This window comes from Suncus etruscus, chromosome 5, assembly GCF_024139225.1.
Source record: "Suncus etruscus isolate mSunEtr1 chromosome 5, mSunEtr1.pri.cur, whole genome shotgun sequence".
Classification (NCBI taxonomy): Eukaryota; Metazoa; Chordata; class Mammalia; order Eulipotyphla; family Soricidae; genus Suncus; species Suncus etruscus.
The window spans coordinates 31,814,181-31,837,978 of record NC_064852.1 but is presented as its reverse complement, the minus strand read 5'-3'; the positions used below and the strand labels follow the sequence as shown (position 1 = coordinate 31,837,978).

At 41.1% G+C, this 23,798-nt stretch overlaps 1 protein-coding gene across 5 annotated transcripts in view; it reads right to left on the bottom strand.

The window, feature by feature from the left end:
• Positions 1 to 2,165: 2,165 nt before the first annotated feature.
• The window catches only part of R3HDM1 (R3H domain containing 1), a 174,451-nt gene continuing 152,818 nt past the window's right edge, over positions 2,166 to 23,798 (bottom strand). For all 5 annotated transcript variants that reach the window (XM_049773605.1, XM_049773607.1, XM_049773608.1 and 2 more), the window contains 6 exons: positions 20,223 to 20,326; positions 18,590 to 18,762; positions 10,136 to 10,280; positions 6,448 to 6,527; positions 5,485 to 5,569; positions 2,166 to 3,470 (listed from right to left, as the gene is read on the bottom strand). In XM_049773605.1, the coding sequence (XP_049629562.1) occupies positions 3,109 to 3,470; positions 5,485 to 5,569; positions 6,448 to 6,527; positions 10,136 to 10,280; positions 18,590 to 18,762; positions 20,223 to 20,326 (949 nt within the window). In that variant the 3' untranslated portion in view covers positions 2,166 to 3,108. The remainder of the gene's footprint in view (positions 3,471 to 5,484; positions 5,570 to 6,447; positions 6,528 to 10,135; positions 10,281 to 18,589; positions 18,763 to 20,222; positions 20,327 to 23,798) is intronic.

The window sequence follows — 23,798 nt, the reverse complement described above, 5'->3', positions numbered from 1 at the left end:
CCAGGAGCAATTTCTGAGCATGGAGCCAGGAGTGGCCCCTGAGCACTGCCGGGTGTGACCCAAAAACCACAAAAAAAAAAAAAAAATCAATACTATTGTAACCATATTGCTTTAACTGTAAAGAAAAAGTCTGGGTACAAAAAATTTTTTGTTGTTGTTTTTTGGGTCACACCCAGCGGCGCTCAGGGCTAACTCCTGGCTCTGCGCTCCAAGAAGTTACTCTTGCAGGCTCGGAGGACCATACGGGATGCTGGGGATGTCTGTCCTGTGTTGGCCACATGCAAGGCAAACGCCTTACCACTGTGCCCCACAAATGATTCTTAAATGCCTGTTTCCATACTTTGTAATGCTAAAGTTGTTTTGTGTATGTGAGAATTTCCTTAGTATCCCCATGATTGTCATGAAATGGACTAAGGAATGAACTTCACAATAGTTTGCATCTTAGTCTTACTTACTTTCTTAGCAAAATTCAGCTCCAACTGAATGAACTCCGACTGGTGAACCAACATTTTTTTGTTTTTGGGGCACACCTGGCAGCACTCAGGGATTACTCCTGGCTCTGTGATCAGAAACACCCCTGGCAGGCTTGGGGGGATCATACTGGATGCTGGGAATCGAACGCAGGTCCATCCCAGGTTGGGCATGTGCAAGTCAAGTGTCCTACTGCTGTGCTATCTCTGGCCCCCAAACCAACATTTTAAAACAAAATCTTATGCTTACCAGTACTTCCATTATAGAAGTTAATATTATTTCAAAAATAAGCCATAAAAACCATCTGAAAATAAACTGTATGCATATTTTGTCTTCCTATTGCTATATGATTCAATAATTCTTGCTGCTGGCCTTCCTGGTCTTTCTATCTTTTCTTAATTTTTAGGTTTTGGGTCAGACACCAGAAACTCAGGGTTTATTCCTGGCTCTGCTGTTCAGGAATCAGTCCTGGGGCACAGAGATCGTATGGGGGTTTTGGGGGTTGAACCTGGGCTGGCTGCATACAAGGTAAGTGATTTACTGCTGTACTATTGCTCTGGCTCTGGTCTCTCCATTTTTTTTTTTTTTTTTTTTTTTTGGTTTTTGGGCCACACCCAGCATTGCTCAGGGGTTACTCCTGGCTGTCTGCTCAGAAATAGCTCCTGGCAGGCACGGGGGACCATATGGGACACCGGGATTCGAACCAGCCACCTTTGGTCCTGGATCGGCTGCTTGCAAGGCAAACGCCACTGTGCTATCTCTCCGGGCCCTGGTCTCTCTATACTAAAACCACCTAGATCAGACCTGGAGAGGTAGTACAATGGTCAAGGCGCTCACCTTGAACATGTCTGACCTGGGTTTAATCCCTAGCATCCCATGTGATCTTTTGAGCCTGTTAGGAATAATCCTTGATTGCAGAGGCAGGAGTAACCACTCAGCATCTCCAGGTGTGATGAATGTATGACTCTACCCCACTTTGTACGGTGTTAAGGAGTGAACTGCTGACCTCAATATTTAAGGCATGTATTCTATGACTAAGACACATTCCTAGCTCTACTAACTCTAGTTCTGTTCCTTAGAGTACAACATTCTTAACTGGGACAGACCAGTTTTTGGAGAGCTCTGGGAATCCTTGGGACTGACAGGGACATTTTAGATGTTGTAGACTGAATGGACAGTTGTGCCAGAGTCTGATAAAGCTTGCTACTCTTTAGTTCCAAGTAAATTCACTGTCTGGGCTCAATTTAAGTTGGTTCCAGGCAAGCTGCAGGGGCCTAGTCCCCACAACCCCTTGTAGATTTCCCAACAAAACAGATCTGTTGCTCAGATGGGGAAAACTTTCTACAAAGCATATGAGTTAAGCTGAAGAGTTGGGTGCTTCAATACCCTGAGGACACACATTCTTTATCCAAACAAAATGCTCTACTTTTAGTTGTCTCACTGCATGTTCATTCTCAAAACTGTCTCCAGCTGATTGTACTGACGCAATGGAATGAAAGATCATAAATTATATACCCACTGGAATCACTTACACAGAGAGAGTCCTACTGTTTTGTAGGACATTTCAGAACAATGAAGGTTTTTAGTGTTTCTTTCATCTTCTGTGAATCTGCAGTGGAACATTTTAAAACAGGTTGTCTTCAATTCTAACAGTCATTTCAAAAGGCATTTTTTAATTTATAGAAGACAATGTGTTCTATATTTGTAAACATTTATTCTCTTGAACTGAAAAAGGCTTGCATCAGCACACATTGTACAGCCTTGAAATTACACAGAAATGGAAAAAAGTTTCCTTGTTCCTAAGTGCAATGAATCTTCGATGTCCAGTGATCCGCTGCAAACGATGAAAACAAATTTTAAACCACTTAAGTTTCCAGCACTTGTCAAATGCATTGACAAAAAAAAAAAAATTCCACAAGGAAGGAAATAAGTGACTTTTAGTTATGAGAGACAAACTGGAAGAAAAAAGTGGAAGGTATTTTCTGGCTTAGAATGATTCCTTTGCCCCTTTGAATCTTAAGTGGTTTGATTAAGAGGTGTCAAGAACATAATTTACTTTATACCTAATGTTCATACTACCTGAATGAATAAGGAAAGGACCCTAAGGGAGGTCTGTATTTTCTGGAAGTTATGTGTTTAGAAATATAGTCCATTTGTGGGCTCTCCTTAGTGACCCTCCAAAAATGATATTACATGGTTTTGACTTGGTTATTCTCCACCTTGCATTTTCCCCCCCTAATTTTATGTTGGATCACACTGTGCTGGCTGCAAAAAAGAAAGACAGGTTGCAACTGGTTGTAATCATTTTGAAGAATAATCTGCTGTACAATAGAGCTTTGGATCTGATACAAGAATTCAGAAATATAAAACAAAGTAACTATAAAAGTTAGGAGGCATTTGAACAGCATTTCCTCAGAAAAAGCTGCTAACTCTGTATCATTCTGATGTGGATTCCTACAGTCATTTGGGGTGAAATGTGTATTTCTTCCCCTTTGCTGGATCACTGGCCTGTCTTCAAAAGCTACATTCACAATTCTTGGAGTCTCTATCATATTAACAGAAGCTCCATGTACCAAGCCAATTAAAGATGGGAGAGGACAGGGGAATCACAAAGGTCAAAGGTCCAAAGTGGCTCTGCTACTGAGAGCTTGCCCTTTCCAAAATGTGAAAGTCATAGTGCTTCTTGCTTATTCTCAGCTTAAATTTGTTAACTGAATGAATTTGTTTCTTCAATGCATTCTGTGCAGCTGAAATGGAGGGGAATGTGGCTAAGACGGTGTATGTGGAGGCCAAGTCACCAGACTTAGAACGATCAGGGTTGACAGTGTTGTCTCCGCTGCCACAGCAGAGGGGGTGACGGCGAGGCTGGGGCTGGGATTGGGGGTCCCTAAGCCATCGGATCTTGGCGCCAATTTTAAAAAGTTCTCCAAAGAGCTTCTCAGCTTCCATGCGAGTTATTCCATCTGGTAGTTCAGTAATTTCCAAAACCTTCCCAACAACTAGAATGGAAAAGAAGTAGTTATCAAAAAGGTTGGAAGAAGAAACTGCAGATCAAAATATGATAGAAAAAATAAGAATTTACTAAAGATGCTCAAATTCACAAGATTCCAGATTATAATTGCTATGACTATCGCAAATCATTTCTGATTACTCCTTAGACTAATGGTGATAAAATATCCATTTTAGTCTTCTCTAAGAGTTACTCATACGTAATGGAGTAATATAGTAGCTTCTCTGAATTAGGTGTGCAATTTTAATAGTTTTATTTATTTATTTAATTTTGATTTCTGGGTCACACCCGGCAGCGCTCAGGGGTTACTCCTGGCTCAGAAATTGCCCCGGCAGGCACGGGGGACCATATGGGATGCCGAGATTCGAGCTACTGTCCTTCTGCATGGAAGGCAAATGCCTTACCTTCATGCTATCTCGCCAGCTACTCTCTCTCTCTCTCTCTCTCTCTTTTTCTTTCTTTCTTTTGTGCCAACCTGGCGGCACTCGGGTTATACCTGGCTCTGTGTTCAGAAATAGTTCCTGGCAGGCACAGGAGACCATGAGGGATGCCGGGATTCGAACCACTGTTGGTCCTGTGTCGGCTGCTTGCAATGCAAATGCCCTATCGCTGTGCTATCTCTCCAGCCCCCAGTTTTCTTAAACTTAAAATAATTTCATTAAAAATATGTATCTTAGCATTCTTCCTAACCTTCCAAGTCTGCCGAGTATAAAGTTCAAGCACATATTTGAAAGCACTTTACCACAAAAAGGCAACATATTTTCTCACTCAGACTACCTTGATAAAGTTACGGAATCCCTTCTTTGTCAACAAATATAGAAGAATTTAACTCTCTATCTGCTTAACTTATTGCTTAACTACATGCTTTTTTTGACCATTAGTTCCTTTAAATTCTCCTGTAGATCACCATACTGTACTCTCACACCTGAAATGAAATAATTAAAAAAAATCTATTCAAGAAAATTTATGTGGCATAATATTCTGTAACTTTTTGCAGGATTCTAGGAAAAGGATAACCAATTTTCAGGGTGCTTTAGCGGTGGTGTGTGTTTTTCCCCAACTGTGATGACAGAGATCTAGGGACAGATCATGCAAGGTAATGCTTTCCCAATGACCTTCTAGGACTAGCTTTGCTAGTGGTATTTAATTCATTATACGCAAAACATTTACTCCAATGGATGGAACAGGAAGATATTATGTTAAATGAAGTAAGCCAGAATAAGAAGGATAAATACATAACGATATCATTTATATGTGGTATTTAGAATAATTTCATGAAGAAATGCAATGTTCTAAATGGGAGTTCTCTTGAACACCCTTGGTCCCAGAGTATAGCGAGAAAAAGAAAAGAAACTACGGTATTTTCCGGTGTATAAGACAACAAAAAAAGTCAACCAAAAATCGGGGGTCGTCTTATACACCGAGTATATCCTGAAAAATGTTTCAATATGCCGCTAAACGAAAATTGTCTGAATATTGCCATAAAACAAATTTTCCAACTTGATCCTGCACCAATCACTGCAAGGCTGCTCGGACCGCCTCTCTAACTCAGGCAATCCAAGCAGGCTTTTTATGCATGCAAATTAGACAATGTTCTGGACCCGAATCTACACTTTCAGAACGTGGTGGAGGGAGGTCGACACTGGTGGTGGGATTGGCCCTGATTAATTGTATGTCTGAAACTCAATTATGAAGGACTTTGTAAATCACAATGTTTTCAATAAAGTAAGACTAAATAATTTTTTTTTGTTTTTTGGGTCACACCCGGCAGTGCTCAGGGGACCATATGGGATGCCGGGATTCGAACCATCGACTTTCTGCATGAAAGGCAAACGCCTTACCTCCATGCTATCTCTCCGGCCCCAAAATTAAATAATTAAAAAAAAAAAACATATATGCCAATCTGTTGAACTATTTCTCTAGCTATATGTGGTATATTTTCAAAGTTTGCTGAAATGATCAACAGTTACAGAAATTTATCAAATTGCCTCTCAGGAACACACCTGCTTCTCCTGCACCAAGGTCAGTTGATGCTGCTTTTTTAGCCTGTTTCCTTCCACGGTTTCCATGCCTGTTGCCTGATTGACCCTGAAAAGTCACAAACATGAGAAATTGGGTTAACAATGTTGAAAATATGTTTTAAAAAGATTTTATGGGGCCAGAGGGCATTTACCTTGCAAGTGGCCAACCCGGGATGGACTCGAGATTGATTTCTGGCATCCAATATGGTCCCCCGAGCCACCAGGAGCAATTTCTTTTTTCTTTTTTGGTTTTTGGGTCACGCCCGGCAGCTCTCAGGGGTTACTCCTGGCTTTACGCTCAGAAATCGCTACTGGCAGGGCCAGCATGGTGGCGCTAGAGGTAAGGTGTTTGCCTTGCCAGCGCTAGCCTAGGACAGACTGCAGTTCCATCCCCCGGCGTCCCATATGGTCCCCCAAGCCAGGAGCGACTTCTAAGCACATAGCCAGGAATAACCCCTGAGTGTCACTGGGTGTAGCCCAAAAACCAAAAAAAAAAAAAAAAAAAATTGCTACTGGCAGGCTTGGGGGACCATATGGGATTTGAACCACCGTCCTTCAGGATGCAAGGCAAACGCCCTACCTCCATGCTATCTCTCCAGACCCACTAGGAGCAATTTCTGAGTGCAGAGCCAGGACTAACCCTGAGTGCTGCTTTGAGTGCACTTAGTGCTCTGAGTGCCATTTTGGGTGTGGCCCCCAAACAAAAACCAAAACCCTCAAAGCTTCCTAGATACCACCCACCTTTGATAACACTTAAGAATTATGGCTAAGTCAAGCAGAACTTTACTTTCTCCCTTGATCTGCTTCTGATGGGGTTAATTACACAACCAATAATGAGGTGGCTGATACAGAGTTCTCAAACGGGGATGCTGTCCCCCCACTCCTCAACAGAAGTGTGAGGTTCTGCCAACAAAATCTAGAAGGTGCCACAACTAGTTTTCATACCTGGGTTGGAATGTGTCCATGCAGAACTGTAGGAGGGTTGTACTGCAGTGGCTGGCCAAGTAATGGATATCTGGCATCTCCTATAAGTTAATGAAAAACATTTTATTTATTTTTTCCTACATAGTAATTAGGATTACTCCTGGCTCTGTAGCTGGAGGTATCTCTATGAGGTGCATGAGGACCCAACCTGGGTTTCTAAAGTGTATGCACTCAACCCATTGCACTCTCTACAGACCATGTATTTAAAATATGTATTCCACATATTTAAAAACTGAGAGGTCTTAGGACCTTATAGCAGTGGTTCTGAAGGAGGATAAATGGTGGGAACTAGGTAGATAGGTTAGCACAGAGAGAAATTTCTCTCTTTTTTTTTTTTTTTGTTTTTTGGGCCACACCCTGTGACGCTCAGGGGTTACTCCTGGCTATGCGCTCAGAAGTTGCTCCTGGCTTCTTGGGGGACCATATGGGACGCCGGGGGATCGAACCGCGGTCCGTCCTAGGCTAGCGCAGGCAAGGCAGGCACCTTACCTCCAGCGCCACCGCCCGGCCCCCAGAAATTTCTCTTTATATATATATATATTTATATATATATATTTTGGTTTTGGGGTCACACCCAGCAGCGCTCAGGAGGTTACTCCTGGCTTTGTGCTCAGAAATCGCTCCTGGCAGGCTCGGGGGACCATACAGGATGCTGGGAATAGAATTGAGATCTGTGTTGTGTTAGCCACGTGCAAGGCAAACATCCTACCGCTGTGCTATTGCTCTGGCCCCTGTCTTTATATTTTAATATGCTGTCATTGACCAAAATAACTAGAGAGCCCATTCCATTCACCTGTAATGCTAAAATCTTTTTTTGTTTTTGGGCCACAGCTGGCAGCCTTGGAGGACCATATGAGATGCCAGGGATTGAACCTGGATTCATCTCAGGTCAACTGCATGAAAGCCAAATGCCCTACCGCTGTGCTATCACTCTGGCTCCAAGAATCCACTTTTATTTTTTGGTTTTTGGGTCATACCCAGCAGCGCTCAGGTTACTGCACTCAGAAATTGCTCCTGGCAGGCACAGGGGACCATATGGGATGCCAGGATTTGAACCACCATCCGTCCTGGATTGGCTGCATGCAAGGCAAACACTCTACAGCTGTATTATCTCTCTGGTCCGTAAAATACACTTTTAAAGTGGTTATTAAGAATTAAAAGTAGGGGCCCGGAGTGATAGCACAGCAGCGTTTGCCTTGCAAGCAGGATCAAGGACCGATCCAGGACCAAAGGTGGTTGGTTCGAATCCCGGTGTCCCATACGGTCCCCCGTGCCTGCCAGGAGCTATTTCTGAGCAGACAGCCAGGAGTAACCCCTGAGCACTGCTGGGTGTGGCCCAAAAACCCAAACCCCCCCCCAAAAAAGAGATACTTAAAGTTTAGATTGAGGGTTCAGAGCGATGGTGCAAGCAGTAGGGCATCTGTCTTGCATGTGCTAACCTAGGATGAACCTCGGTTCAATCCCCCGGCATCCCATATGGTCCCTCAAGCCAGGAGCGATTTCTGAGTGCATAGCCAGGAATAACTCCTGAGCACCACTGGGTGTGGCCCCCCCAAAAAAAAGTTTAGATTGAGCTTATTTAGAGAGGCACCATAACTACAAATATGTTTGCATTTGGTTTTTAGTTAAAAAAAAAACCCAAAACAATTCCATTAACCAGTGTAATCTTCCAACACCAATGCCCCCATCTCCACCCTCTCCTACCCCCTGCCTATATTCGAGATAGGCATTTTATTTCTTTCATTCACTACCATGGTCATGATAGCTGTCAGTATAGTTATTTCTCTAACTAAATTCACCACTCTTTGTGATAAGGTTCTTATCATGGGCTGGTCCTTCCAGCCCTCATCTCTATCGTCTCTGTGTATTATTACAATAATGTCTTTCATTTTCTTAAAACCAATAGATGAGTGAGACTATTCTGTGTCTATATTTCTCCCTGTGACTTATTTCACTCAGCATATTAGTTTCCATGTCCATTCATTCATGTATAGGAAAATTTTATGACTTCATTTTTCCTGATGGCTGCATAGTATTCCATTGTGTATAGTATCACAGTTTCTTTGGTCACTCATCTGTTGTTGAGCATCTGGGTTGTTTCTAGATTCTGGCTATTGTAAATAGTGCTGCAATGAATATAGGTGTTATTAAAGCATTATGTTTTTGTGTTCCTAGGGTATCTCCCTAGGAGTAGTATGGCTGGATCATATGGGAGCTCAATTTCCAGTTTTTGGGAATCTCCATATTGTTTTTCCAATTTCTTTTTTATTTTTTTTTTGGGGGGTCATACCCAGGGGAATGACTCAGGGGTTACTCCTGGCAAGCTCGACCATGTGGGATGATAAGGGTTGAACCACTGTCTGTCTTGGGTTGGCCACATGCAAGGCAAATGGCCTACTGCTGTGCTATCTCTTCGGCCCGTTTTCCAATTTCTTTTTTTTTTTTTTTTGTTTTTTTTTGGGCCACACCCGGGGGTGCTCAGGGGTTACTCCTGGCTGTCTGCTCAGAAATAGCTCCTGGCAGGCACAGGGGACCATATGGGACACCGGGATTCGAACCAACCACCTTTGGTCCTGGATCGGCTGCTTGCAAGGCAAACGCCACTGTACTATCTCTCCGGGCCCCCGTTTTCCAATTTCTTAAAAATTTTTCCTGCTGTATGAAAAATTCTTGGGCACAAATAAGTGTATTACCCTTAGGATAGATCCTAAGAAATAAAGTAGTAATTTCATATTAATTATAACTGCAAACTAGGCTCAGGGTTGATGAGAATAAAAGAATCATCTTATTCATCTTTTGTAGAACCAGGGTAGTGTTATGCAATTCCACAAGGAATGGTTTGTTAAATACATGTTTTCCCACAGAGGCCACACTGCAGTGATCCATTCCTGATGATACTCCATTAAGTCAAGGTCAGAAATACGTAGGGGCACCAGGCTATGTTCATTAATTGTGGATGGGGAGGTCTTACAGTGCTTGAAACTGAACTTAGGACTATGTACTTCACACTTGTGCCATATATCTGGCTCCATAAATAACTGATTTGTTTGGCAGTGTTAAGGTTTGACCCCAACACCTGATGCATGCAAGGCAAGTGCTCTACCACTGAGCTATATCCCTGACCTCTTGAATAAATTCTTGATAAACTATTTTATATATTTTATATTTATTTATATTTATTCCTATATTTTATAGGAGACATAGAGAACACTGTTATGTTACTACTATCAAGAAATAATATCATTTAAATGTTATTAAGTAAACTTACAGAATGCAAGAAATGACTGAATTATTGAGGAAACACTAAGCTTATAAGAATATAGGGGCTGGAATGATAGCACAGTGGTAGGGAGTTTGCCTTGCATGCAGCTGATCCAGGATGGACCTCAGTTCGATCCCCGGCATCCCATATGGTCCCCCAAGCCAGGAGCGATTTCTGATCACATAGCCAGGAGTAACCCCTGAGCATCACTGGGTGTGGCCCAAAAAAACAAAAGATTATATAGTAATATATATATATATATATATCATGATATATAACTTGGTAAAGGTGAACATAAAAATAGTATCTTCTAAAAAATGTTACCAAGATACATCACAAAATGATTGGAAAATCACAAAATTTTCTGTGACTAATTTATAGACTTACCTTGACTAGGAACAAAAGATCTAGAAAACTGGGACATGATGGAGAGTGGTGGTCCAGAAGGACGCACAGTTTTCAAGGTGGACAGCTGGGCTGGTGCTGGCGACTGAGCTGGTGAAATAATGGGACTACTGAGTTGAGGGCTGTGCTGTAATTACATTAAAAAAAGTGAGCATTTTAGGCTTTTTGCAAATTTCCTTTTGGATAACAATTTTTATTCTGATTACAAATATGTACTTGCTAAATTATTGTAATATGTATGTATGTTATAAAGAATTTAAATAGTAGGGGGCTGGAGTGATAGTACTCTCACTCATAGCAGATAGGGTGTTTGTCTTGCACTTGGCCTACTGGGATCAATCCAAATTCAATCCTGGCTTCGAATATGGTCCCCTGAGCCTGTCAGGAATGAAATCTGAGTGCAGAGCCAGGAGTAACCCCTGAGGGTCACTGGGTGTGGCCCAAAAACCAACCAACCAACCAACCAAAAAAAGAATTAGAATACTAAAGAAATACAAAGTGTTCAAGTCTCAAAAAATAAATACAGGTAAATTCTATGCTTATGCATTTATTCATCTAAATGGTACAGGCTAGCCTACTTCTAAATCTTCAAAAAATATATAATTATCCCATTCTTACTAACTACTTAATATTTTATTCATTCTTTCTTTCTTTGGTTTTTGGGTCCCACCCTGCAGCGCTCAGGGGTTACTCCTGGCTCTACTCTCAGAAATCGCTCCTGGCAGGCTTGAGGGACCATAAAGGATGCTGGAATTTGAACCACCGTTCTTCTGCATGCAAGGCAAATGCCCTACCTCCATGCTATCTCTCCAGACTCAATATTTCAATTCATTCTTTTGTTTTTGGGGCCACACCCATTTGATGCACAGGGGTTACTCCTGGCTAAGCACTCAGAAATTGCTCCTGGCTTGGGGGGGACTATATGGGACTCTGGGGATTGAACCTTGGTCCTTCCTTGGCTAGCGCTTGCAAGGCAGACACCTTACCTCTAGCGCCACCTCTCCGGCCCCTTCAATTCATTCTTAAAGAACAATTGCAAATAGTACAAGAAAATTCTCTTATTTCCCCAATGTCAATATATTTTTTTTTTTGGGTGGGGGGAAGCATGCTTGACCATACTTGGGTCTACTGTTCCTGGGATTATATTTCTGGTGTTGGTTGGGGACTAAATTTGGGTCTCCAGCATGCAATATGTACTCTAGTCCATTGAGTTATCTTTCTGTGCCCCATCAACATTTCATTATATTTGTTTTATGTCCATATATAGTTATTATTTTTCTGCATTACTTGAGAATTATTTGCTCACGATACCCTTCTACACTGTAGAAAGTATTTTTTCTTAAAAGATAAATTTTCTGGGGCCGGGCGGTGGCGCTGGAGGTAAGGTGCCTGCCTTGCCTGCGCTAGCCTAGGACGGACCGCGGTTCGATCCCCCGGCGTCCCATATGGTCCCCCAAGAAGCCAGGAGCAACTTCTGAGCGCATAGCCAGGAGTAACCCCTGAGCATCACAGGGTGTGGCCCAAAAACCAAAAAAAAAAAAAAAAAAAAAAAAAAAAAAAAAAAAAAAAGATAAATTTTCTTTTTTCTTTTCTTTTTTTTTTTTTGTTTTGGTTTTTGGGCCACACCCGGCGGTGCTCAGGGGTTACTCCTGGCTGTCTGCTCAGAAATAGCTCCTGGCAGGCACGGGGGACCATATGGGACACCGGGATTCGAACCAACCACCTTTGGTCCTGGATCGGCTGCTTGCAAGGCAGACGCCGCTGTGCTATCTCTCCGAGCCCAAGATAAATTTTCTTACATAAAGCACATCACGTTATATTTGATGTAATTTGATAATATTTGAATAAAATGCAGTTTATTTGAATTCTGCTAACTGCCCTACTAAAGTCCTTTATAGCAAAGAAAGTCCCTTTTAAAAATTCTCTTCTACTTCAGAATTCAATCTAAAATCAAACACTGTATTTTATTGTCATGTTTCTTTAATCTTCAAGTGAACTTCAGATATTCTTCTCTTTCATGGTGACATTTTTGAAAATGTCTTTGAATATTATTTTAACAGAATGTCCTTCAACTTTGTTTCCATGCTACAATCCATTAAAGTTCATGTTAGACACTCAAGGAATACCAGAGAATTTTGTTGAGTCCTTCTCCATGCATGAGAAGAAATGTTGAATGAGAATGTTCTCATTGTATGAGAAGGAACAATGATGTCCACTTGTCATCAGGGTATGGTTTGCTTTATTTATAATTTTTTTATTTTTTGGGTCACACCCGGCGGCACTCACGGGTTACTCCTGGTAGGCTCCGTGGACCATGTGGGATGTCGGGATTCGATCCTGGTTTGACTGCTTACAAGGCAAACGCCCTACCCGCTGTGCTATCTCTCTGGACCCTGGTTTGCTTTATTAAGGTGGCGTGTCTCTGAGATTTCTCCATAGTTAATCAACATTTCCCCCCTTCTAGTTATAAATACCTTTTGGGAGTTTACATCATCTGCAAATAAATTCTAATAATTTTCCCTTTTCAATGTGGATGGCTTTCTGTTTGTTAGCTTTGGGGCCATGTTTGACAGTACTACTTGGAATTTATTCCTGGTTCTGTACTCACAATCATTCCTATGACCATATGTGGTACAAAGGATTCAAATTCGGTTTATTTATTTATTTTTTTGGCCTCATCCCGTGATGCTCAGGGATTATTTCTAGCAGGCTTAGGGACCATATTCAAATTGGGATTGCAATAGAGATTGGTATAGACAGATGGCAAGGCAAGTGCTTTATTATCTCTCTGGCCATTTTGTTTCTTTTTCTTTACTACAGAGGTCTGGGTTCTATCTTTCCTTTGCATCACACATAGACTCCTGATAAGTGCTGTTTGCAACTCAAATATAAAAATAAAACTAAAAAAGAACTATTAATGTGGCCGGAGAGATAGCATGGGGGTAAGGTGTTTGCCTCACATGCAGAAGGTCAACGGTTTGAATCCTGGCATCCCATATGGTCCCCTGAGCCTGCCAGGAGCGATTTCTGAGCATAGAGCCAGGAGTAACCCCTGAGCACTGCCGGGTGTGACCCCCCCCCCAAAGAAAAAGAACTATTAAAAAATCTATTGAGACTTAACATGTGGAAACTGACATCTAATTCTAATAATGTAATCATGGAAAAGAACTATTTCCCTTTCTTGTGTTTAAACAAATTTTTAAAAAATTGTTATCTGGGCCCGGAGAGATAGCACAGCGGCGTTTGCCTTGCAAGCAGCCAATCCAGGACCAAAGGTGGTTGGTTCGAATCCCGGTGTCCCATATGGTCCCCCGTGCCTGCCAGGAGCTATTTCTGAGCAGACAGCCAGGAGTAACCCCTGAGCACTGCCGGGTGTGACCCAAAAACCAAAAAAAAAAAAAAAAAAAAAATTGTTATCTATGGGGCTACAGTGGTGGCACAGTGGTAGGGTATTTGCCTTGCACACAACTGACCCAGGACGAACTGCAGTTCGATCCCCAGTGACCCATATGGTCCCCCAAGCCAGGAGCAATTTCTGAATGTATAGCCAGGAGTAACCCCTGAACATCATTGGGTGTGACCCAAAAACCAAACAAAAAATATTTGTGAGGCTGGAGAGATAGCATGGAGAAAAGGCATTTGCCTTGCATACAGAAGGTCAGGCATCCCATATTGTCCCCTGAGCGCTGCCAGGTATGACCCAACCCCGCCCCCCAATTTTTTTTTTTTTTGTTGTTGTTATTTATGGATTAGTTGTGTGATCAGGCTCAGGGTATAATCCTAATATCTTTTCAGGCTTTTCCTTTTCAGGACCTTTTCCTTTCTGGGGATGAAAAATCATAGTCATTTTCCTCATAAATTCAGAATATATATGACTATTTAAGGGGTTAATTATTTATTATGGGTGTCACTCCCAGCAGTTCTTTTTTTTTTATTTTTTTTTTATTTTTGGGCCACACCCGGTAATGCTCAGGGGTTACTCCTGGCTATGTGCTCAGAAGTTGCTCCTGGCTTGGGGGACCATATGGGACACCGGGGGATCGAACCGCGGTCCGTCCAAGGCTAGCGCAGGCAAGGCAGGCACCTTACCTTTAGCGCCACCGCCCGGCCCTGTCCCAGCAGTTCTTGAATGACATCCAGTACTGGGTACCTGAACATATGCCACTATTGGAAGAATATACCTAAATCTCAAAGGGGATTACCTCCCACCAAAAAAGGGAGGGAAAAGACCCCACAGGACACTAACCTTTCAAGCATCCTGAAGTAATAGCTTTTATCCTTACTGTGGTGCCCACCATATTCTACTGGTTGCCCCTTTAGTCCTTTATCACAGTCTCACATGTAAGTGATTTGCTTGTGGTCCCTTACAATATCCCGGGTGCTTACAGAAGATCATATGTCCTCTGCTAGAGCATAGAGTTTGCTCTGGGCTATCGTTGGCTTGGTATTTGGAGGGGTCATGTAGTGCTTGGATTGAACCCAGGTTTCATGCATGTAAAGCATATGCTCGTTTTTTAAGCCATCTCTCTGGTCCTAGACCTAGTTTCTTAAACTGTTGGTTGCAAGCCTTTATAGAGCTGTGTAATGAATGCAGGGTTGTGCCAAATTATAAACATTTGTGTTTTTTTTTTTTTTTTTTTTTGGGACATACTCAGTACTGCTCAGGCTTACTCTTAGCGCCTTAGTTTAGGGATCATTACTGGTGGGTCTTGGAAGACAATATATGGTGTCAGGATTTGAACAAGGGTGGGCTATGTGCAAGGCAAGTAAGTACCTTATCCAATGTCTTATTGCTCCAGCACTATAAATATTTATCTTAAAGCCAATCTGTTTATGATTTATTACCAGTAAATGTTTGATTTATGCACCTGTTTATATACATGGGGTTGTGTAAAAAATATTTTTTTTTTTGGTAAAAATTTCTTAAGGCACAAAGGGGTGGGAAAAGTTAAGAAACCCTGGTCTAGAGTTATATCAGATAAATACTGTTAGTGTAATTATTTCTAGATGATCTATATGAGGATTCAAGAATCCTCTTTTCTAGACTGATGATTTTTATCTGACAGTTTTAGGTAGCAATTTTCTAATCCTATTATGTCTTCTATAAATGTTAATCCAATACTACTCCATGGAAAAAGTATTATTATTATTTTGTTTTTATTCTTTTGGTCACACCTGCACCTGGCAACACTCAGGGGTTACTCCTGGCTCTACGCTCAGAAATCGCTCCTGGCAGGCTCGCAGGACCATATGGGATGTTGGGATTTGAACCACTGTCCGTCTGCATGCAAGGCAAATGCCCTACCTCCACGCTATCTCTCTGGCCCCAACAGATAATTATTTATTTTTTTATTTTTTTATTTTTTTTTGGTTTTTTGGGCCACACCCGTTGACGCTCAGAGGTTACTCCTGGCTATGTGCTCAGAAGTCGCTCCTGGCTTGGGGGACCATATGGGACGCCGGGGGATCGAACCTCGGTCCGTCCAAGGCTAGCGCAGGTAAGGCAGGCACCTTACCTCCAGCGCCACCGCCCGGCCCCAGATAATTATTTTAAAAAGAATAATACTCAGGGGCTGGAGCGGTGTTGCAGTGGTAGGGTATTTGCCTTGCACGCTGCTGACCTAGGATGTACCATGGTTTGATCCCCCAGCATCCCATATGGTCCCTGGAGCAAGGAGCAATTTCTGAGTGCAAAGCCCTGAGTGTCACTGGGTGTGGCCCAAAAACAAAAACAAAAACAAAGAATAACATTTAATGTATGAATAAATTCAATATATTTAAATTTATCATCTGAGCATCCTGGTTCTGTGCTCAACTGTGACTCCTGGCAATGCTCAAGGGACCATCCAAGGTGTTGGGTAAATATTTTATTGATTATTCTTTCCAGTCTTCAGTATCCAAAGAAAGGAAGATCATTTGTTCTGTCTGATATTTTCTTTTTCTGCTTTTAGGGTCACACCTGGCATTGCTCTGGGGTTACTCCTGGCTCTGTACTCAGAAATCGCTGCTGGCAGGCATTAGGGACCATATGGGATGCTGGGATTCAAATCACCGTCTGTCCTGTAACTACTGCATGCAAGGCAAATGCCTTTCTGTTGTGCTAACCCCCCCCCCATCTGATATTTTCTTTGGGGGAGAGGGAGTACTTGGAATTGAACCCTGGGTCTCACACACATAAGGCAAGTGCTTATCGCTGCAACATTTCTTTTTTTTTGTTTTTGGTTTTTGGGCCACACCCGGCAGTGCTCAGGGGTTACTCCTGGCTGTCTGCTCAGAAATAGCTCCTGGCAGGCACGGGGGACTATATGGGACACCGGGATTCGAACCAACCACCTTTGGTTCTGGATCGGCTGCTTGCAAGGCAAACGCCACTGTGCTATCTCTCCAGGCCCACTGCAACATTTCTAATTCTCCATGTGATTATTATAACTAGAGACTCTTAATCCTACTGCATACTCAGTCTACACTTTTCTGTGTCTTTTTTGGGGGGGCGGGGATGGGGCACACCTGGCGATGCTTAGGTGTTAACTCCTGGATCTGTGCTCAGAAATCGCTCCTGGCAAGCTCAGAGGACCATATGGAATGCTGGGGAGGAAACCCAGGTTGATAGGACGCAAATGCCCTACAGGCCTTGCTATCACTCCAGCCCTACCTGTGCCATTTTTTATATAGGATGAATTTTTTCAACTAAATATTTCATGCTATAATATACTGCTGTTCACCCCCCACTATTTTCTGTAAATTAATTGCTAGACTTAAGAAATTTGATTGGAAAAAAATAAAGAAACTTGATTGGGGGGATGGAGCGGTGGTGCAAGTGGTAGGGTGTCTGCCTTGCATGCGCTAACCTAGGATGGACTGTGGTTCGATCTCTCAAGTCCCATAGGGTCCACCAAGCCAGGGGTGATTTCTGAGTGCATAGCCAGGAATAACCTCTGATCACCACTAGGTGTGACCCCCCCCCCAAAAAAAAAAAGAAATTTGATTGGACTCAGGTATAATTTTTACGGGTACATCAAAGGTGATAATGTATATATTTTCTACTATATGATACAAAGTCAAATAATATATAGGTGATGTTAAGGGCCGGAGAGAGAGCACAGCGGTAGAGTGTTTGCTTTGCAAGTGGCCGACCTGGGATGAACCTGGGTTTGATTCCTGGCATCCCACATGGTCCCCTGAACCTGCCAGGAGTTATTTCTGAATGCAGAGCCAGGAGTAACGCCTGAGCAACACCGGGTGCTGTCCAAAAACAAAAACACCCAAAAACAAACAAACAAAAATATTAATGATGTCACTATCAGTCAATTGCTTAAAGCAACAATTCATTTTAAGTTTCCTATAAACCTTTTCTCTAGTGCTTTGGGAATATGCTTTTAAATAATTTTTATATGCTTTTTATTTGATTTTTAATTCCTTCTATGATGAAGACTGTTCTTTCATCTTCCCAACCATACTATAATAAAATTTATATCAAAAGTTGGAATAGGGGCCTGGAGAGATAGCACAGCGGTGTTTGCCTTGCAAGCAGCTGATCCAGGATCAAAGGTGGTTGGTTCAAATCCTGGTGTCCCATATGGTCCCCCGTGCCTGCCAGGAGCTATTTCTGAGCAGACAGCCAGGAGTAACCCCTGAGCACCGCCAGGTGTGACCCAAAAACCAAAAAAAAAAAAAAAAAAAAAAAAAGTTGGAATAATGAAAATCTTTTTGAAAAAAAAAATCAAATTTAGATCTGAATTCAAAAATAATCTTTAACTATTACAATAAATGGCTTGGGTATAGAAAATGTTTAAACTTCTTGATTAATCATGTGAAACAACTTCAGATTCATTAAATAAACCTCATATGCATCATTCAATTTTAGGTTACTAAGATGTTTTGGGATGACTCAGTGGTTAAAATTACTTGAGTTGTAGGTGTAAAGCCACAAGTTACATTTCTAATGCACCAAATGTAATTCCAGCAGCTCTGCTGTTTGTAATTCCCAGTGTGGCAACAGAGTATGTGACCACCACACAAATAAAGATGTGTGAAGGCTGACGATATAGCTCAATGGACCCTACACATGCAATCCAAGTAGGAAGCCTCCTGCATTGCATGATCCAAAAGTGACTCCCAAGTAACAAGTCAGGACGAGGAGTAGACCCTAAAGTACTATAGTGTGTGTCCCAAAAACCAAAGGAGGGACAAGGAAAGATGTATCAACTATGTGGCCAGAAATCTGACCCATAGTGAGCACATGTATAAATAACCAAGTGATGCCCAGTAAGCACTACAACCAGAATGTAGACAAGCAGCAAAACTGAATTCTCAGCTGTTTGACCCTCAGTAAGAACCACAACCAAGCCTGTGAGATTCCAGAAGTTACTTCAAGAACAGCAAAATGAGAAAAGAAGCTTAAATACACAATTTTTATAATCAAAAGAAGCATTTTACCTGAACAATGTTGTCTATATTACTGAACTCTACACATTTCTGTCCTCTCTGGTGATCACAGTAGTATTTGTTTTGTTTCCACTGTGGGGGTGAGTGGGCACGGGACTGTGGGTTGTTTGGTACATTTAGTTGCATCATCACCATTCCTCCAGCAGATGGCAAAGGTGGCATGGCTAAAAAGCAGAAAGAAGACAGCACAAATCAACACACTTCCTCAACTAACTGGTACCTCCTCTGTTAACAGTAGAGAATGACAATTTCACATCTCTAAACAAAATTTGACTGTTCTATATGTGGGTAAAACCATCATGCTTCATGCTCTAAGTGTTGAATATTTAAAACTGAGGTTTTTTTTTTTGTTTGTTTGTTTTTTGGGCCACACTTGTTTGTGCTCAGGGGACCATATGGGATGCCAGGATTCAAACCTGGTCTATTCTGAGTAGGCCACATGGAAGGCGAACGCCTTACTGCGTTTCTCCCATGTACTGTGCAGCACTACTAGTGCTAGATATGCATGTTGTTTGCTTCTTATTCTGTGTACAGTAAGAAAGAACTCTTGTCTTCTGCCCTACAGGGACATAATCTCCTTTGTAATAACCTTAGTGGCAGTTTTCAGTTCCTTGGAAATACAACCAACCTAACTGGATCTGTAGACCACTGAAGGATGACTGCTTAGGGTCATTTCAAAGTTCTCTTCAGTTGAAGCAACCATGTTATTAATAATTTATCTGATAGATTTATATTATTTCTGTCTCAGAAATTACATGTCAGAAAACCAGGAGAATAATCTATGGTGTTATGACAAAGAATTATAGGACATTACAGGAACAAAGAAAAGGAATGGAAACAAAAAGCTGTTTTAAGATCTGAGAAGACGATAGAAAAGTGATTTTCTGAGTCAAACTTAAGATCTGAAGAAGCTTTTTGGCAGAGGATGGTGAACAAACATTCTAGCCAGAGGGAGAAAAGGTACAAATATATCTTGGCATAAAAATACATTGTATATTCAGTAAACAAAGTTCTGTATGATTAGAGCATGTCAATATAAAAAGGAGGCTCAAATGATAGAAAACTGATATGGAGACTACATGTAAACTTTTTAGACAGAGGAATGACAAGAAAGACTTCTGTTTCAGGACAGTTATTTTTGAAACTGCATTCATGTCTGTGTGTAATGGAGGAGAAAAGCAAAATGAGAAATATGAAAAAAAAAATCCACTGAAAAGAGTATTGAAAAGAAGACATGAAAATAACTGCCAAAAATCAGCAGCAGAAAGCAGACACTGTATTTAATGAAATGGTGATAGTAGAATAAAAATGATGTAGAAAGGGTGACAAGTATTAGTGTAACACACCCAGGGATATTTTGTAAGCATATATGGTTTAGTCTTAGCAGAAATTAGATTAGAGAGTTGTTTTGGAGGAGCTAGCAAAAAGTAATAGTTGAAGTGTAGAAGTGGGCAGGATTATCCAGAAAAATCTTAAACAGGTGTTTAGAAAACAACTCCAGAGATATCAATATGTAAAGAAGAAAGGAAGGAGAGGCTGAGAAAATAAAGAAACATAAAAGAACCTCTGGGAATAGTGACAAATTAAAAATATAGTATTTTTTTTTCTAATTTTTTATTCATACCTGGACACTGGTGACTCTGAAGCTGCTGGGAATTGCACGGTGAAGTAGTTTGAGAAAACTGCACTTGTTCTGATCCTGAATGTTGCAAGTAACCTACTGATGAGCTATGAGAGAGAAAAAAAAAACACCTCAAAAACAAAAGCACAATAATATGGGAATTGCTGTCATTATTATTTGCATTTTACAAACTAATTTAAATAAAATTACTTTTCAAACTAGTCACTAATAAATGTTAAATATAACTTTTCTGTTATAAATCATTATCTTCTTTGGCCAAAGAGAGCTTAATAGGCAGAACACATGCTTTATATTGGGAAAGTTTGGGATTTTTTTTTTTTTTTTTTTAATATCTGGTGCTTCTCATGGGGTACTTCTGAGGTACTTGGGAGACCATATGGAGATCAGGGATAGAAGAAGGGTAGGCAAATGCTCTAGTTGCTATCTATCATTCCAAATGTGGGGGACCTGAATTTAAATCCCTGGAACTGAAAGGTTCCAAGCTCGCAGTGGTCCTCAAACTTTCTAAACAGGGAGCCAGTTCACTGTCCCTCAGACCGCTCTGCCCCCAATAAGTGATTTCTTTTCTGAATAGGGAGTGTTAGGTTAAATAAATTTGGAAGCCTCTGTTATAGATTACTCTATTTGAGCTTTATCAATAAGGGAAAAAGTCAGGACAACGTCTATTAAACTAGAATGTACCAACTAATTCCAACGTATATTTATATTTATAGGTATGCAAGGCCAGAAAACTGATGTGACATACACTAGCCTGTAGATATTGGATCCGAGGTGAGAAAAGCCTAGGGAAAGATGATTAGCATTCCTTTTGTATTAATTGCTTCACAAGCATAGTTTATTTTGTAATTTAAAATATAAAATCAATAGAGCCACATCCCACAGATGTTGCCATATCAGCTCATTAGCCAGCCCCATAGAATAGTTTTATTCTTGAAAGAGATGCAAACCGGGGCTGGAGAGATAGCACAGTGGTAGGGCATTTGCCTTGCAAGCTGCCGACCCAGGACAAAGGATGGTTCCAATCATGGCATTCCATATGGTCCCCCATACCTGCCAGGAGTGATTTCTGAGTGCCACCAGGTGTAGCCCGAACACCCCCCTCCAAAAAAAAAAAAAAAAAAGAGAGAGAGATGAAAACCTAGTTATGAAAATTCATGGTTAAATTAGTCTTGCAACTAAAAAAAAACAAACTGGTCTTGTAGCTGATAGCTCTAAGCCTAGGGTGCCTTGGGAGTGGGGTGGACCAATTGCTTGCCCAGTTTAAAGTCTTAGCAGCTGCAACCACATTCCATAATCAGTATCATGCCTATGGCCCAACATTATTGCTTTACCACTGATCTCTGTAGAGACACTTAACAGATTAAAAACTCAAGGTATGCTGGTTTTGGAGCTAAAAACTCTGGGGTCTTCTGGAACTGAGGAGAGTCTCCTTCCACCCTAAAAGCAGCCATCTATTTAAGTTCAACACCCCAGCTCCAGATCCTGGAATTCCTAGAGTGCATGTTTGTGTATGTGGCTGCGCAATACCTCTAAATTTTTCAATTTTGTCACCAAAGTAGGAATTCACCAATTTAGATGCGAAAGTAGCATCTAAGATCAACAAATAAAACCAACAACTCAGAATGCTCAATTAGCAATGAACACCTTAATAAACTTCAAAAAAAAATTTTTTTTTGGGGGGGGGCACACCTGATGATGCTCAGGGGTTACTCCTGGCTATGTGCTCAGAAATTGCCCCTAGCTCAGGGGACCATATGGGACGACAGGGATTGAATCCAGGCACGTCCTGGGTCAGCCATGTGCAAGGCAAAGGCCCTATCGCTATGATATCACTCTGGCCCCAACCTTCAGACAATCTTAATGAGCGGTTATGAGATATAACAATTCTAACAAATTTTCTTTTAGTTAAGTTTTTATTTTCTTTCTGATAATTCCATTTAACTATCTTGTTGTAACAAGTAATAGAATAGTGAATTATTTCATGCCTGGCAAGGAAGTAGATTTAGGGATGGATGGGAAACTGGACAATGGCAGAGGGAATGTTTCACCCGAGGTGGAAATTGGTGTTGATGCCAGAAACAACTGAATTATGAGAAACTTTGTAAACAGTTACGAAGTTTTACTTTGTGTTAAAGTAATAAAAGTCAAAAGGGCCAAAGAGATAAGATAACTCGATGCATGTTTTGCAAGTTGGAGGCAGGGTTCTATCCCTAGTAGGGCACAGGGGGCTGGGCTTGTCCATTGGGCAAAGAGTAGAGCTCTGTTAGCAGTGGCCTACAACTATTCTCAGCAACTACTAGAAAAACTGAAAGTAAATCTGTGCCAAAAAAAGAACAGGTACATTGAGGTTACAAAAACAAAAACATCCTGATCAGGATGTAGTTCAGTTGTAACTTTGTACTTGGGAAACCCTGGGTATGATTTCCAGCACCATAAAACAAACACTGGCCAAGCAAAATAAAGTTATGGCCAATAAGGGTTTACTAATGAGAGTTAATTAATTACATAAAAGTATTTATGGTGTAAATACTTTAATATGTAATAGGTAAAAAACATCTGTAATATGTAACTTGGTGTTCTTTTTATCATTAAGATCATATATTCAGGGGCCAGAGAGATAGCATGGAGGTGCTGCTGGGTGTGACCCAAAAAGATCAATTCAGTGTGAATTTACCCATCTTCTATTATAGTATTACAGGCCAGGCCTTTTCTAGGTGCTTTAGTGTTAATACAAATCTCTGTTACATATGTACAACAGATATGTAAGATGAAATACAATTTCATTACAACTTCACAATTTCTAGATGGTAATTCAATTGATCTTATTAGTAATCTATGGCTAATCAAGTTTTCTATCTTCAAGTTAGAATCTAAAATATTATGTCAAACCTTATTAAATACTGTCTAGAGTCAGAAACTGTATAAAAATTATTTTGCTTTTGTTTTTGGGTCACACCCGATTGTGCTCAGAGGTTACTCCTGGCTCTACTCAGAAATCGCTGGAATGTTGGGATTCGAACCACCGTCCTTCTGCATGCAAGGCAAATGCCTTAAAGTTGGTTACTCCTGGCTCTATGCCCAGAAATCACTCCTGGCAGGCTCGGAGGACCATATGGGATGCCAGGATTCGAACCAACGTCCTTCTGCATTCAAGGCAAACGCTTTACCTCCATGCTATCTCTCCAGCCCCATAGTGGTCCCTTCTTGACCTTAACTGTACTGCTCCTCTATTTGCACCCCACTTACTTCCATTTATCTATTTATAGTTGTGACTCAGACATGGCTTCTGTAAGTACACTTTCTGGTTAAACTTGATAAGAATGAATCATACATTTAATTTTTCCCTCAATAATGGATTTATCAGTTGTATGTCAACCAGTCTGGCCAATGAACAGGAAAGACCTGCTAAGAAATACTTAGGAAAAATGATCCATTATTAAGATATAGAAACAAAGAAGACCACTTTATTCTCTAAATTTGACTATGCTTTTCTTTCAAATGCTTTACACTTTCAGGGGTCCTCAAACTTTTTAAACAGGGGGCCAGTTCACTGTCCTT